This window comes from Aythya fuligula, chromosome 24 (genome assembly GCF_009819795.1).
Source record: "Aythya fuligula isolate bAytFul2 chromosome 24, bAytFul2.pri, whole genome shotgun sequence".
NCBI lineage: Eukaryota > Metazoa > Chordata > Aves > Anseriformes > Anatidae > Aythya > Aythya fuligula.
Genome location: NC_045582.1, coordinates 3,147,938 through 3,161,297, shown reverse-complemented (window position 1 = coordinate 3,161,297; position 13,360 = coordinate 3,147,938). Strand labels below are relative to the sequence as shown.

The window sequence follows — 13,360 nt, the reverse complement described above, 5'->3', positions numbered from 1 at the left end:
GTAGATAGTAATGAGATATCCACGGCTGTGTGCATGCATTGATAATCGTATTTTCCTCCGAATCAAAGACAATCACATCATCATTAAAAGGAAGCAGCACATTATTAAAAGTCCATTTTCAGAGAAGTAACAGTTTACATAAGAACTTAGAAACGTTGTATTGGTCATATCAGAGCTCCAGCTAGCTGCATGTCCCCAAATCTGACAGCTGAAAGATCCCAGGACAATATAGAAAGGTCCTATTAAAAATCTGGTGATGAACAGCAGTTAGAACTAGACTAAACAGGGCAGGCAGAAGACGTAGCTTTACCCCCTCCTGCTAACAATCTTGATTTCTTTTTTAGCGGCACCACTACTTTAAATACAGAAGAGTTGCTAACCTGAGACCCGCTGGACAGGTAAGCAAATGCTGTATTTTAATTGCAAGGAGCAGAATGAGTAACTGTGCTGTGTGTGGAAAGCAAAGACCTCAGTTATTCCCTGAGAAAGCAGAGACCTAGCTACTTCTTGAAAAGAGATGGATGTTTGTAAATGCACTAATTCAGCCATGGAGGAAAGACACTGACCAAGCAGCTTGAGGAATTTGTAGCGTGTAACAAAACAACCTTACAAAATAGTATTTAACTGGCTTTGTAAACAGCACACAAAAATAGAGCTATAATATATGAGTGTGAGCAAGTTGGCTATGTCAAAGGGATTTCAAAGTCTGCCTCACTGGGCACAGAATTCAGCTAGCACTGGGTGCTTTGGAAGAATCCCATCCTCAAGTTTTCACTTGAGTCTGAATTGAGCAGAGTCAAGGCAGGCTTCCAGATAGCCAGGAGGGCCCCGGATAATTACTTGGCTCATCTGAGCAGATGCACAATTAATGCTCTAGAAATGCTCACGGCTCATCGTGCCTTTGTCAGTCCTGTTCCTGGAGGCTGGGATGAGAAAACAATGCCCTTAATGCTATATCAAGGGTATCAGTGAGTAGGTTTGAGATCGACTTTTAAGTTGATAGGAGTCAAATAATTCACTCCTTTCACATGCAGGGCCCCAAATTGACCCTGCTTGGTATCGAGCAATGCCCCCAGCTACCTGCACCATCCCGGCTCTGTTCAGTACTTTTCCTAGCCTGGAGGATGCTCTCTTTTGCAACCTGGTGCTTTGTAACCAAGCACCAGATGGTTTCAGCCATCTGAGAGACAAAGCTGGCGCATGAAAAGCTGCAGTTCCCTGAAATGACTGTGTGGGGACATTCCCAGCGTGTGTGACCCCCCCGGCAGGAACAGGGAGAACTTCATCGCAGAAGAAAACCCCAAGCCACCAGCAGCACTAACTGGACCCAGTAAGAGAAGCTGGACTAACCTTGAGCGGCGTCTCCTGCAGCGTGGTCCTCCAGGTTGGGGGTGGCTCCTACGCCCGCCTCTTCAGCTGGTCCCAGTTCAGAGGAAGAAGGGGAAAAAACACGATCAAAACCACAAGAATTAAGTTTGAGCATGTCTGGAGAATGTATTTACCTCCTTGCTGATTCTGCCCATCACTGCTGTACTACGAGCAGGGCAGCATCAGAAAGGGAATTGACGCGTGCCGACGATCAACCTAGCCAGATTTATTCAGCATGTGCTGTACCAGGCTGGGGGAGCATTTCACCAAGTCCTGGGTGGGAGCTTAGCACAGGCTCCTTCAGGCAGAGGTGGAGAAAACAAGCTGTAAAGGAGCAGGGAAACCTGTGGATTTTCATCCCCACCTAGCAGTTACACTGCTGGTGGCACTCACATGAAGCCTGCCTCCGATCTGCGCCCTGCCTCCCCAATGTCTTCCACCTTGCTTACTGCAACCAACTCTGCCCAGGCTATTTGATGCCAACTAATCTCTGTCTGATACGAATCTGCTGCTTCAGGAATACGGGTACAATAGAGAAGCATAATTTTCTTCATGGCAGTGATAATTTGTCTCTACCAGAATTATTTCCAAGTATTATATAAATACCTTCAAACCAACCTAATCAATTACACTTGTACACCACAGTTCTAGAGTCAAACTAGGAATTTCTCCATTTTCCTCCTTTTTTTTTTTCCAAAGAGTTCAGGAGAAACTGCTTCCTCCTGGCTCCCTGGTGCAGTCAGGCTGTGCAGACACTGCACGTCCCTCCCGGCCGGCGAGCTGCCCCCATCCAGGGCTCCTCCAGCAGCCTGGGATGGATGCAGGACAGGCAGTTCACCTGTGAGGCTGAGCTGTGGGGTTGTGCCAGTCTTTGGGCACTGGCAGAAGCCCATTTCTACCCACGGCCTTCCTCAGAACCTGCCTGAATTTCCTGGGGAACCCAGCAGCTACCACACAGGGGCCAGACACTCGTTTTCCACAGACAGGCCTGGTCCTCTCATGGGGTCCTGCTGGGCTGTACACACAGCTCTACCTCTGAGAGACCCCAATATACACAGTTTTTCCTCTGAGAGACCCCCACTGCCCCCTGCCAAACCAGGCCCGGGTGCAGGGAGTCCCCACAGAGCATTTGGGCTGAATTAGCCCCTTCCCTTCCTCTGCGTTATCCCTAAAACACGCCGCAGCAGCCTGGTTTCCAGCCACCACTCCTGAGAGAGCCGGAGGAGCTGGGCCGAGGCAGGGGGCTACGAGACGAGCAGCAAGGCCTGGTGGCCACCGGCAGAGGGGCAGGGATGACCGGGGTCTGCAGGTCGCAGATGGCTTGGGAAGGGACCGCGCTTAGCCTGGAGATGGGAGGCGAAGCCACAAAGAGACACCAGATAGAAAGATTTAGAAAGATTGCCAGATGAGGAGCTGAGAAAGAGAGAAGGAAAAGCCGCGAGTTTCCCCCAGGCTGGGGAAGGCAAGAAGGAAGCTGTAAGCTAGGAAGGATTTCTGCAGGCCATGGAGAAGGAAGAAGGAAGCGTCAGGAGCAAAGCAAGCCTGCGAAAGGTTTGGTCGTTTTTAAGCACCAACCAGTGCAGCTCTCTGCCCTGTCTGCATCAAGAGATGAAGCTGTGCCTTGGTCTCCCTCACCTGTGGTTCCTTCTGGGATCTCTCCGTGCTGTTCGACACCACCCTGATCCTCTTGGTCTCCTTCCTCCACTAAAGGTGCTGTGGCATCTGAAAAACAACGCAGCTTTCACATAGCCGGTGAGCGGCAAGGCCCTGGGGGGAGGCAGGGACGTTTCTGGAGATGGTTTTGCTCAGAAAAGCACCCGGCTCCCTCCCTCGAGCCAGGCCTTGTGGGTGGAGACAGCCGAGCACGACACAGCAAAGCCAGTCCCTCGGGGACACCACGAGCTGTCCCCTCTGCCACACAAACCACACATCTGCATCTCCTAAGGCAGCTGGAGGCTTTGCTATAATCTCTGTCTGAAAATACAGAGCTGAGGCCAGCCACTGGGCCTGCAGCTCCCTTCGATCCCTTCCTGAACTATCTGTGCCCTGCCAGAGGGCAATCTGCTCGTCCTGACAGCCCTCATCCGACTGGAAAGAGGTTCAACATCCCTTCTTTTATGTCCTGATTTCCTGAGCCACACGCACAGAACAGAGCTGTGCTACAGCTCACTGCCAGCCCACACCTCTAACAAGCCAGAGCTGGGACTAGTCAGCATCTCTGCACGTCTTTCTTTTTGATAATTTGTGCAGATAATGCCTTTATCTATCCAAGAGGCAGACACCCAGGATTCTGCCTCAGATTCTGCCTCTTCCTGGCTAAAGGAACACAAAAAGTGCAGTTAATTAAAACAGTGAACAAGTCCCTAGACTACTTCCAAATGAGATTTCTTCCACAACGTGGCATTCAGTGGCACTGAGTCCTACCCATAGGACCTTTACACCAGCACAAGGTTTTGTTCCGTGTATAGACTCTGTCCATCTCATCATTCAGCATGAATGATGCTGTACTGATGAACACATAAATACAGACGGATCAAAAAAGAGCTGTGAGGCACAGCTAGCTCTGAGAGTGCTGTGAGTATCTTGGTGGTGCACCATGTGCACACCTCTGCCCCTGGGAGCAATGTGGGATTGCTCCTGGCTGTGCTGAGCTGATGGGATCCTGTGGTCACCACGTAAAAAGCCTTCAGGAAACAACCCACAAGCAACTCGCTCAACTACGAGCACCATTTCACACTCTCAGCCGTAGGCTTTCCAACCCAGTGTCCACCTTTAAATGAATTATCTCGTTCTGCAGTGGCAAACCTCACTTGTGATGAGACTCGTGAAGAGCACTTGTCCAAGAGCACGAATACTCCTGCTAAGAAACCCCAGCAGAACAAGGCACAGTGAGTTTTTTGGCAAGGTTTACCACGACCCCATCCATCATGGTTTCAAAGCAGTAAGTCAAAGAGCTCCCACCTTCCGTAGTTGGGGTGCTCTTAGCGTCAGATGTTTCAGAAACAGGCTCATCCGATCCATCATCGACTGGTATCTGAAGGGGATAGCCTGGAAAACATTCAAATGCTTAGAACAAGTCCTTGGCTACGAGTCACGGCCTACGTGTTACGAACCTCTACCAGCCCAGATCCACAGCAGCAAGGAATTGGAGAGTGTAAAATACCTCAGTGAGCAAGCAAAGCGTGAAAATGCCAACCAAAAGCACCGGTGCCATCGCCAAAAAGAACAAGCAGGAGCCCACCAGCAAAAGAAAAACCCAGTGAACCAGAGAGCTAGAAAGCATGGCACAAGCAGGAAAAGAGATCTCAGCAACATAAGCAGAAAAGATGTGCAATATTTGAGGGGTTGTTGTCCTCTCTGCCATCCCTAGAGCCATTAGCTTCCCTCCCAGAGCAGGCTCCCGAACATTTCCACGATGTGTTAATTCTCGTCACTGCAAACCAGCAAGTCTCTGTAAAGGGCTCGGTGCAGCACGTAACGTACAATGTGAAGGCTTGGTTGCAAAAGTCATCTTTTGGAAGAGCAGGGCAAGAAGCACAAGTCTCCTCTTTGCAAGGAGTCTGGGCAAATAAAATAATATAATGAGCACTGGAGAAAATGGCTTGGAAAAGAAGATTCAAACTAATGTAAGTGAAATCCCTGGGAAGCTGTGATGTGCAAAGATGGGACTACAAGCTGCGAGAAGCTCTGACTGAAATGTGTTATACAACCCATGAGGAATGGATGCTATGGATTCTCTTCAGAAGAGAGAGACAAACCCACTTATCTGGTGTAAGCTGTGGCCAAAGCACCTCAAGAAAAGAAAACCAAGATGATGTTTATATGGAGCATAGCCAGGAGTGAGTCCCACCACGTCTGCTGGTGTTGTGTGGGCTTCCAAGCTCAACTGTGGAGCATGGTGGAATGAGAAAGGAAAGGCTTCTCGAGAAATGCAGGTCTGAAATGTGGGACAAAAGACCCTTGCATGGCTCCCACTTGCAGAGCTCTCTGCTCAGTCCTCCCCTCTCCCTGTGCAGGTGAGAAAAGCAGGCAGCAAGCAGCAGCCTTGAGCCGTGTCTCAAAATAAAAGCAGTGCTCTACTTCGATAGCAAACTGAGGAGTGAACACAGAAACACGTGCCAAGCTGCAGCACTAAGATCACCCCAGGCTAGACACCAGAGGGATTTCTGCTCCTGCTGGGCAATGATATCAAACAGCAGCGTTTTCCTACAGCCGTGAACACCGGAGCACCTTGTGGGCCACCCATGTCCCCTGGCTGCAGCCCGCTGGTGCACGGCAACCTTCAAGGTCTCCTCCTGGCCGTCCCCAAGACCCCCGTTCTGGCCCTGCTCTCCCCGGTTTTAGCTCTTTCTTCTCCCAGCAGTGGCCAGGGCAGGTCCTTTACACCACCTCCTCCTGGAGGTGCTCACCTGAGGGGATGTGCTTCTCCTGGCCAGCTGCGTGATCCTCCATCGTGGTGACGTCCTGACGCTGCTCCGCCATCTCTCAGCACAGTTACCTGGGGAAGAGGACAAAAAATCATCATGCATCAGGAAAATGCTGGCACCGCACACCCTCACCTGGTGCATTCCCTCCTCCTGCTCCACGCAGCGATTTTGGTTCACCAGCCAAACTCAGGAGCACTAAATACCCACCTGCAAGCAATCGACCAACTTCCAGCCATCTCTTCAGACACCGCGAGGTGTCTGCTTTGTTCCCTGTTCTGATGAGCCCTGAAACCCCATCGCTGTGCTTGGGGAAGGTCAGGGCTCAAGATACACGCTGCCTATTGGGTTTCACACCTGTGCTGCAATATTCCCCGGAGCATCCAATGCAGGCGCCTCCAAGTCCACCAGGAGCAGATTTTATCCGCAGTCGCTGAGTGGAGGGCAGTGGAAAGGGAGCACTAAGGTGCTGAAAATGTATCTACAGAAACGAGCCAACAGAGCACCCATTTTTCATAAAAGACATGTAAAGGAATGGATTTTCTTTGTGCACAGAGGGAAGGTCTAATGATTCCTGCACAAGCACCAGCATGTGCTGGTCGATGCATCCCTCTGCATAAGGGTATGGGTGAATTCTGCCCAGTTGCAACACCAAAACGACCCAGGTGTTTAGGATTTCCAGAGCAAAACACCCATCCTGGTAATCCTGGGCACTGCTCAGCCTCTGCTCTGCCACCGGAGCCTTGGCTGGCAGCAGGGCAGGGATGCCTGAAACGCCGACATCCCTCAGCAGGGCTGTGGTTGGGATTTCCAAAGGGGAGAAGGACTGAAAAACTATGCAGAGCCGACAAACCTCATGTTCAGCCTTCTGGGAAACGGTGCAGAAGGTGCCAGGGAAGCACAAAGCAACAAGAACGTCTTTATTTCATCCCGCTTGCCGTTCAACACCATTCCAAACCCTCACGTTCCTGTGGGTTGGCTTCAGAGGGCGAATCCGAAATTCCCAGCCGAGCCACATGCCCCACAAAGAAACCAAAGCCAGGATCACCTCCCACAGGGCCTGAGCGGGACCAGCACTGGGTCTTGACGCAGAAAAATGCTAAAATTCAGTTATTTTTTCCAGCGAGCATTGAGCTGCTCAAGGAAACGAAGCCGCCAACAAACATCCGCGCCTGCAAAGCATGGACCGTGTTTCTCCTTATCCTCCGTGCTAGCTGGACAGACAGTGGGTTTAGCTGACTTCCTAATAGCTGATATAATTACAGCCAGGGGCAGTGATTAATAACCAGCTATTAAGGGAAATGGCGAGTTTGCCATGACCGCCAGGAGCGCATGGATCCAGCAGCGGGGCTCCGGTTACCAGCAGCAAGGAAGCAAGCTCACGTGGGTTTGTTTGCTGGCAATAAATTCTCTGGATATATGGAACTAAGCAAGAGGGAAGCTCAAATGCCAGTAACCAGATCTTACCCCGTTTTTTTTTAAGCCTTGGGAAGATGACTATGCAACTAAATTTCTGCCTTTGACAGCTATAAAGCCACCCGACCTAGCTGTACCGAGGAAGTTCGAGAACTTGCCCTGAAAGAAAACGGTTCACAAAAATGGGAGGTATAAAATGGGAAGGAATAAAGTATCCATCGTTTGCCAAAATTTGGGGGGCTGCCCATCAAAAATGAACATCCCTAATTATTTGGGCATATGGCCGCCCTCCTCCCAAGGCTCAAAGGATCGCATTGATGCTATCCCGGTCCCGTTTGGCTGGGACTTGATCCTATTTACAGGTCTAGTTAGCACTGAAATACAAAAATATGTTGTTAACCTAGCATACAGAGGACATAAGAGGGTCCCTGTTCCACTCCCTGCTGGTGGCCCCCCCCAGCCCAGCCCAGTTCAGCTCACTAAACCCCTGCAGGTACCAAGAGCTCTGCTTCCAAACTGCTGACCCCGAGGCGAACCGCCCACAAACACACTGCTGGATTTCACTGAGGCTTCCTCCTCCTGCCTCCTTCTCTCCTTCCTCCCACCTGATTTTTGGAGGAGCACTTAGCCTCTCTCCCAGTCTCCCCAGAAAGACACGTTTCGTGCTTTCTTGCCTCCGGACAAGAATTTCCTGGGACACCATCCAGAGAGGACTCCTGGCTCGACAGCCACTGAGCTCGCGCACCGCGCCGGAGGCTCATCTGCTGGTGCTGTGCACGGCTCCCGTCTCAGCCAAAGCCGTCCTGCTTTTCCCCCGAGCACAGCATCGAGCATCTGTGCAAGCCTGGCACGACAGCAGCGAGCGATGATTCAGCAGAGGCCGGTGGATGTGCCGCTGACCTGCTGTGCTGGGGGTTTTCAGCGCCAGGAAAGGGCTGGGTGTTTTTTAGAGAAGCTGCTGGTTTCGCCGTCTCTCTGAGCACTGCAGAAAGGGCTTTAACGCTGCAATGCTCACGGCCAGGCAGAGGCAGGCTCCGTTCCCCCTGAGCTCCGTGCATACAGCACGATTCAGCCGGAGCTAAAGGAGTGGAGATGTGCCCGGGAGGATACAGCCATTAATTTTGCAGAGATGAAAGGAAGAGCTGCCTGCTCGGCTACAAGGAAAAAGGCACCACCAGCAGCCACAAAGATGCATCAAAAAATCACTCAACGATACCCTGAGAGCCCGAGAAACCTGGCTGCAGCTGAGGAGAAGCCCTGGATGCTCATTTATTTGGCCAGCATGGGGGCACGGTTTGCTGCGTGGAGCAGAAGCGTCTCCCACACGAAGCAGGTCATCCTCCCGTGGGCAGAGGAGGAGACGAGGAGCTCCTCAAACCAGCACGAGCCAAGGGGCACAGACAAGGACCCAGCTCCCAAAAGGCTCCCGTGGCATCATGCTTTTAGCAGGAGAAATGCCCGCTCACCAGATGCCTCCTGCACCGCCCCAGACGCATTTCCTGCGGCTCGCCCTCCGAGGCTGAGATTGAAACCCATCACAGCAGGGCTGATGGAATTTCACCAGGAACAGAGAAGGAAATAAATAAGGGCGGGCACGCAGAGCGAGCCGGTGGGTGAGCAGGAAGGAGCCAGCAGCACCATTATCTCTAAGCTGCAAAGCTCTCCCAGCTGAATTCGAAACACGCAGGCCACGGAAAAATCATACAGCCATATTCAGCAGGAACGGCCTCATAAAGACACTTCATGCCTCTCCGATGGATGCTCAGCTGCATTCTCTCTCCTTTTTTTCTCACCCGTTGGACACAGCAAGCTCGGGACCGCGCTGGTGATGCACATGGGGTGGGGACGGATCTGTCCTGCCTGCAAAGCCCCTCTTATTCCAGGGGAACAGCTCAGCTTGGCTTTGGGTTCTTGAGTAATAAATGGAATTGAAGCCCTGAGAAAGTGCCTGTTTTGGATTCAGGTTTTTCTTTTTGAAGAAAGAGGGTCTGGGAATCGCACATTTGAGGGACTGCTTCGAGTTCTGGACAACGCCTGTAATGACGATCTGTTTCTCCAGTGAGGGACGGGGAAATCCCTCTCAGGGAAAAACGTAAGGGGAGAAACGCTCCAAAACGCCTGTAATAGCAGCCCCACCTTGAAGCAGTGGCTTGGTAATGTATAATTACACCAACGAGAGCTGCCCGGAGATAAACTTTGGCAGCACCTTCTGCTTGGCAGATAAGGCACAAGCCCCCCTGAGCACCTTATCCATTTCCAGCAGAACCATTGTCGTTCTCGGGGCCACTATCTGCAACCCTACAGCCCGCCCCGTTACGAACAGCTCCTCCAAACCTCGCATTTTTCAAACCCGCAGCCCGCCTTGTGAGGGAGGAGGCGCCTTTATTTTGGGGCCCTTCCCAGCTGTGCAGCAAGGCACACGAGGAGGCACCGCGGGGCCAGGGCAGGAGAAGGCGGCCGCTTTCTGGCAGTGCCAGCTCTCCCACCAGCAACTCTGCTGGTGCAAACTGGTCAGGTCCCTCGTCCTAAATCCGATTTTTCAGGTTTGGCTGTTTTTTGCCTTCTGCACCAGTGCAGGAGGAGCAATTGGTGTTGCATGATGGTGCGCGGCCCTGGAGGTGGTTTGGAGGATGGAGCAGTGGTGCTGGGCTCCCAGCTGGGTTGGGAGGAGGTTTGGGAGGCTGGGGGCTAAGCCCAGTGCTGCCAAAACCAGGAGCAGCCCCTGCTGGGTTTAAATGGTGGCGTTGGGTGGCTCAGGCCCAGGGTGGTCCCTGCGGGACTCTTGTGCAAAATGGTAGGGGCTAAAAGCCTAAGTGGACGTGGCTAAAAAAGCAGTTTCCAGCCCAAAAGAGCCCAAAGCCTGCAGGACCAGGAGAAGTCTGGAGCGAAGCGAGGCAGAGCTTTAACAGCCACCGACATCACTGGGGTTGGGGTCAGGACGTGAGAGCTGTCAGAGTCAGCTCAAGGTCCAGAAGGCATTGAAAACAGGAAAAAAAATGGTTTTCCTTGTGGGATTTGGCAAGGATGCTGAAAGCGCCATCAGCACTCCCCCAGGAGGCTGCACAGACCTGGCTGTGGGGTCTCTGCTCGGTGTGGCAGCTCCCGTACCGCCGTCTGTGCGGTTTGCACCGAGCTTTCGGCACCAGCCCGACCTCAATTCCTCTGCAGGATGCAGTGCTCGGGAGCTGGGGTGCCAGAGCCACAGCCCTGGCATCGTCCTGATGTGATTCAGAAATTAAAGCAGTGCTCCTCTCCCATCGCCTGGTCCACAGCGTATTTCCTAGAGGTGTCAGGAAAATGGTTTGGTGTGGTCTGAGCTGCGGGGAGCTCAACCAGAGCCGGGGTGGCACTGCCTGAGCGGAGCCCAGTGCTGGGCTCCTGGCACCTCCCCAGCACCACCCGCACGCGTGAGAACGGGGCCAGGCAGCGCAGCAGCACCTCCTCCCTCCATGAGGGCTCCAGCAGCAAGCACTGCTTCACAAAGAGGGGAGAACAGCCTGTGCAAAACAGGATTACTAAAGAAAAACCAATAAATGACCAAAATGCGCAATAAATTCTCCATTAGAGCACACCAAAGCCTTGTGTACGGGGCACAAACCAGCCCCAGGTGTCGGTAAGAAACTCCTTGGTGCTGCAGCACCTTCCTCCTCCTGCCCCACGCCTCCTGTGCTACAGACTGCAGGGTCTGGTGCTGTGATTCCTGCAGGGCCAGCAGCGAAGGCACAGCACACACAGCACACGCAGCACACACAGCACACACAGCACACGCAGCGCTCACCCTGCTCCCCTGGGACCAAGCCTGGGCAGCTTCACGCCCCACTCAGGTCCGGCAGCCCCGAGCCTCAATCCCTCAGCAAAAGTTTTCCTCGCCCTGAGAGGCGAAGAAAAGCAGGGCTGGAGAACACCTACCCCAAGGAGAGCGGCCCGGGGAGGGAAGCAGGTGCCGGGGACCACGCAGCTGCGCTTCGGCGGCGCCGGGTTTGCGCGGTGTGTTCCAGCCAACGTCGCCAGCACGGTCACAAAGGGGCACGGAACCGCGGCCCCGCAGCCCTTCTGCTGCCAGGGGCTTACCTGCAAGGGCAGCCGGCGCCCACTCGTGCTGCTTAAAAATGAAAACTCACCAAACATCAGCTATCTGATCAGTGTTACTTCTGAAAGGTGATCAAACGCAAGCAGGGGGGTTCACAAAGCAGCCTTCCGCCTGGATTACTCAATTAAAACGGAGTGACAGCCCTGTGAAACACCATCAGCCTGAAAGGCGCTTCATAATTCATAAGCAACTCCCTTTTCATCTCCTTTGTGTACTTTTCCAAGTGCTGTTTTTTCCGAGAAGCCGACAGATGAAGGAACACAGACGGCACGGCGATCTCGTTATTTGTCTGATAAGCAGCGAGCTGAGGAATTAAACGGAGTTTTGAGTTCTCTGACAAGGGGCTCAAAAAGTTCCTCCAGGTTCAAAGACAAGAAAAATGCCTCTTAGAGAAGCAGGAGGGAGCTGCAATAGAAATGGTGTCAGAAATGCATTTTTCTACATTTTTTTTTCATGTTTTTTTTCCATGTGTAGGTGTAGGTGTCTGCTTGGAGGTCTGGGACGTTCGACACTTTCCCTGGATGCAGTCGTGAGGTGGGTTTGGGCTCGTGGCAGAGCAGCTTTGAGGCTCAGGACCTCATCCCAGCTTCACGCACACCCCTTTGGGTCAAAAGGGAATAAAAAAGCTGGGTTCAAAGACACACGAGCTCGGGGAACCGTCAGAAACCATCCCTTAGGAATCTGACCGCTCGCCCAGGGCCACCAAGCTCTCAGCAGCCGGCGAAGGTCCCCAGGGCACGCCGGTGGCCAGAGAAAAGCCAAGGGCCACTCGTGCTGGCCAGTTCCTCGGCATTTCTGAGAATGACACTAACACCATTTGCCATCCCGAATCAGCTTAGGCTCGCTTTGGCAGCTGGCTCCACGCAGGGTGGCAATCAGGAGAGCAGATTAGCCGGCCCCAGCTCCAGCCCCAGCCCGAGCAGTGAGACTTGGGAGATGGGAAACGTGTTACCTGCCCAGAAAAAAGGACACAAACGCAGGCCCTGCTGGGAATCGCCTGAGGAGCACACGCGAGTATTTTGCATCGCAGGAACACCCACCCTGCGCCTTGCATAACTGCCAGAGGTGCAGACTGCTGCAGACCTAGCGCCATCCCCACATCCCATCAGGAAGCTCCTGGTGGACACCACCGGGATGTCCTTGTCCCTGATTTCCCTGGCAGACACCCCCAGGATGCCACCTTCCCCGATTTCCCCCCAAGGGACACCCCCAGGACATCAGGACCCACCTTTCGCCTCGCCCGGAGCCGCACACCTCCGTGTCAGGCTGCCACCACCCCTTCCCACCTTTCTTTTTCTCTTCTCCTCCTGCCTCACTTGACCCAGCCAAAAGCAGCCTCGTGCAGCCCCCCTCGAGCCCTGCACGCCCACACAGGGGGTGGTTGAAGGGCGTCAGTGCCCCGGATCCCCCCTCTCATTCCGCACTGTGATGCGAAGCTCGGGCTGCCTCCGAGCCCGCTGGCTTGAGCTAGATTAGGGCTCCGATCAGAGGGGCTTACACGGCAGGGAAAGAGAAGCCAGAGGAGTTTTGGAGCCTGCCCTTGCTGTTCAGCGGGCTCTGGGAGGATAGGAGGAGGGGAAGCCTCTTTGCAGGGATTTACGAGGCCGCCTTCGGATTTCGCCCCAGCCCCCTGCTGGAGTATTTTGCGTTTCAGAGCCATGAGACGGGCCGTGGGTAGCTCAGTTCTTCCTCCCCCAAAATCCTGCTTCCTTAGGAAGCCTTTAAGCAGTTTGAACGCGTAGAGCGGATCAAAGGGAAGGCAGAAGATCTTATTTACCAGCTAATTCCCTTTGACTCTTCCCATCCCGGGCTCAGCCCGACCGGCTGGAAATCAGAGCATCCCTGCTGCTGCAGGCTCACAGGCCAGCACCAGTCGGTGTTAACCAACAAAAAAAGGTGGCAGTGCCAAAGTGCCCTCAAAATGCTGCTGGAGTGTTTATGAATTAGGACCTGCCCCACCGAGCCTCCTGTCTCCTGGCTGCAGGTTGCACCGTGGGGAGGAAGAAATGGCTTTCCCGAGGACAAGGAAGGAAAGCAGACATCATCCCACTGCCCAGCAGCT

The 13,360-nt window shown here is 53.3% G+C and overlaps 1 protein-coding gene across 7 annotated transcripts in view; it reads right to left on the bottom strand.

Annotated features, from left to right (window-relative positions):
- The window catches only part of MAPT (microtubule associated protein tau), a 43,930-nt gene that overhangs the window by 21,614 nt on the left and 8,956 nt on the right, over positions 1–13,360 (bottom strand). For all 7 annotated transcript variants that reach the window (XM_032202611.1, XM_032202612.1, XM_032202613.1 and 4 more), the window contains exons 2-5: positions 5,778–5,866; positions 4,330–4,416; positions 3,004–3,090; positions 1,351–1,416 (exon numbers count right to left, since the gene is read on the bottom strand). In XM_032202611.1, coding sequence (XP_032058502.1) covers positions 1,351–1,416; positions 3,004–3,090; positions 4,330–4,416; positions 5,778–5,850 — 313 coding nt within the window. In that variant the 5' untranslated portion in view covers positions 5,851–5,866. The remainder of the gene's footprint in view (positions 1–1,350; positions 1,417–3,003; positions 3,091–4,329; positions 4,417–5,777; positions 5,867–13,360) is intronic.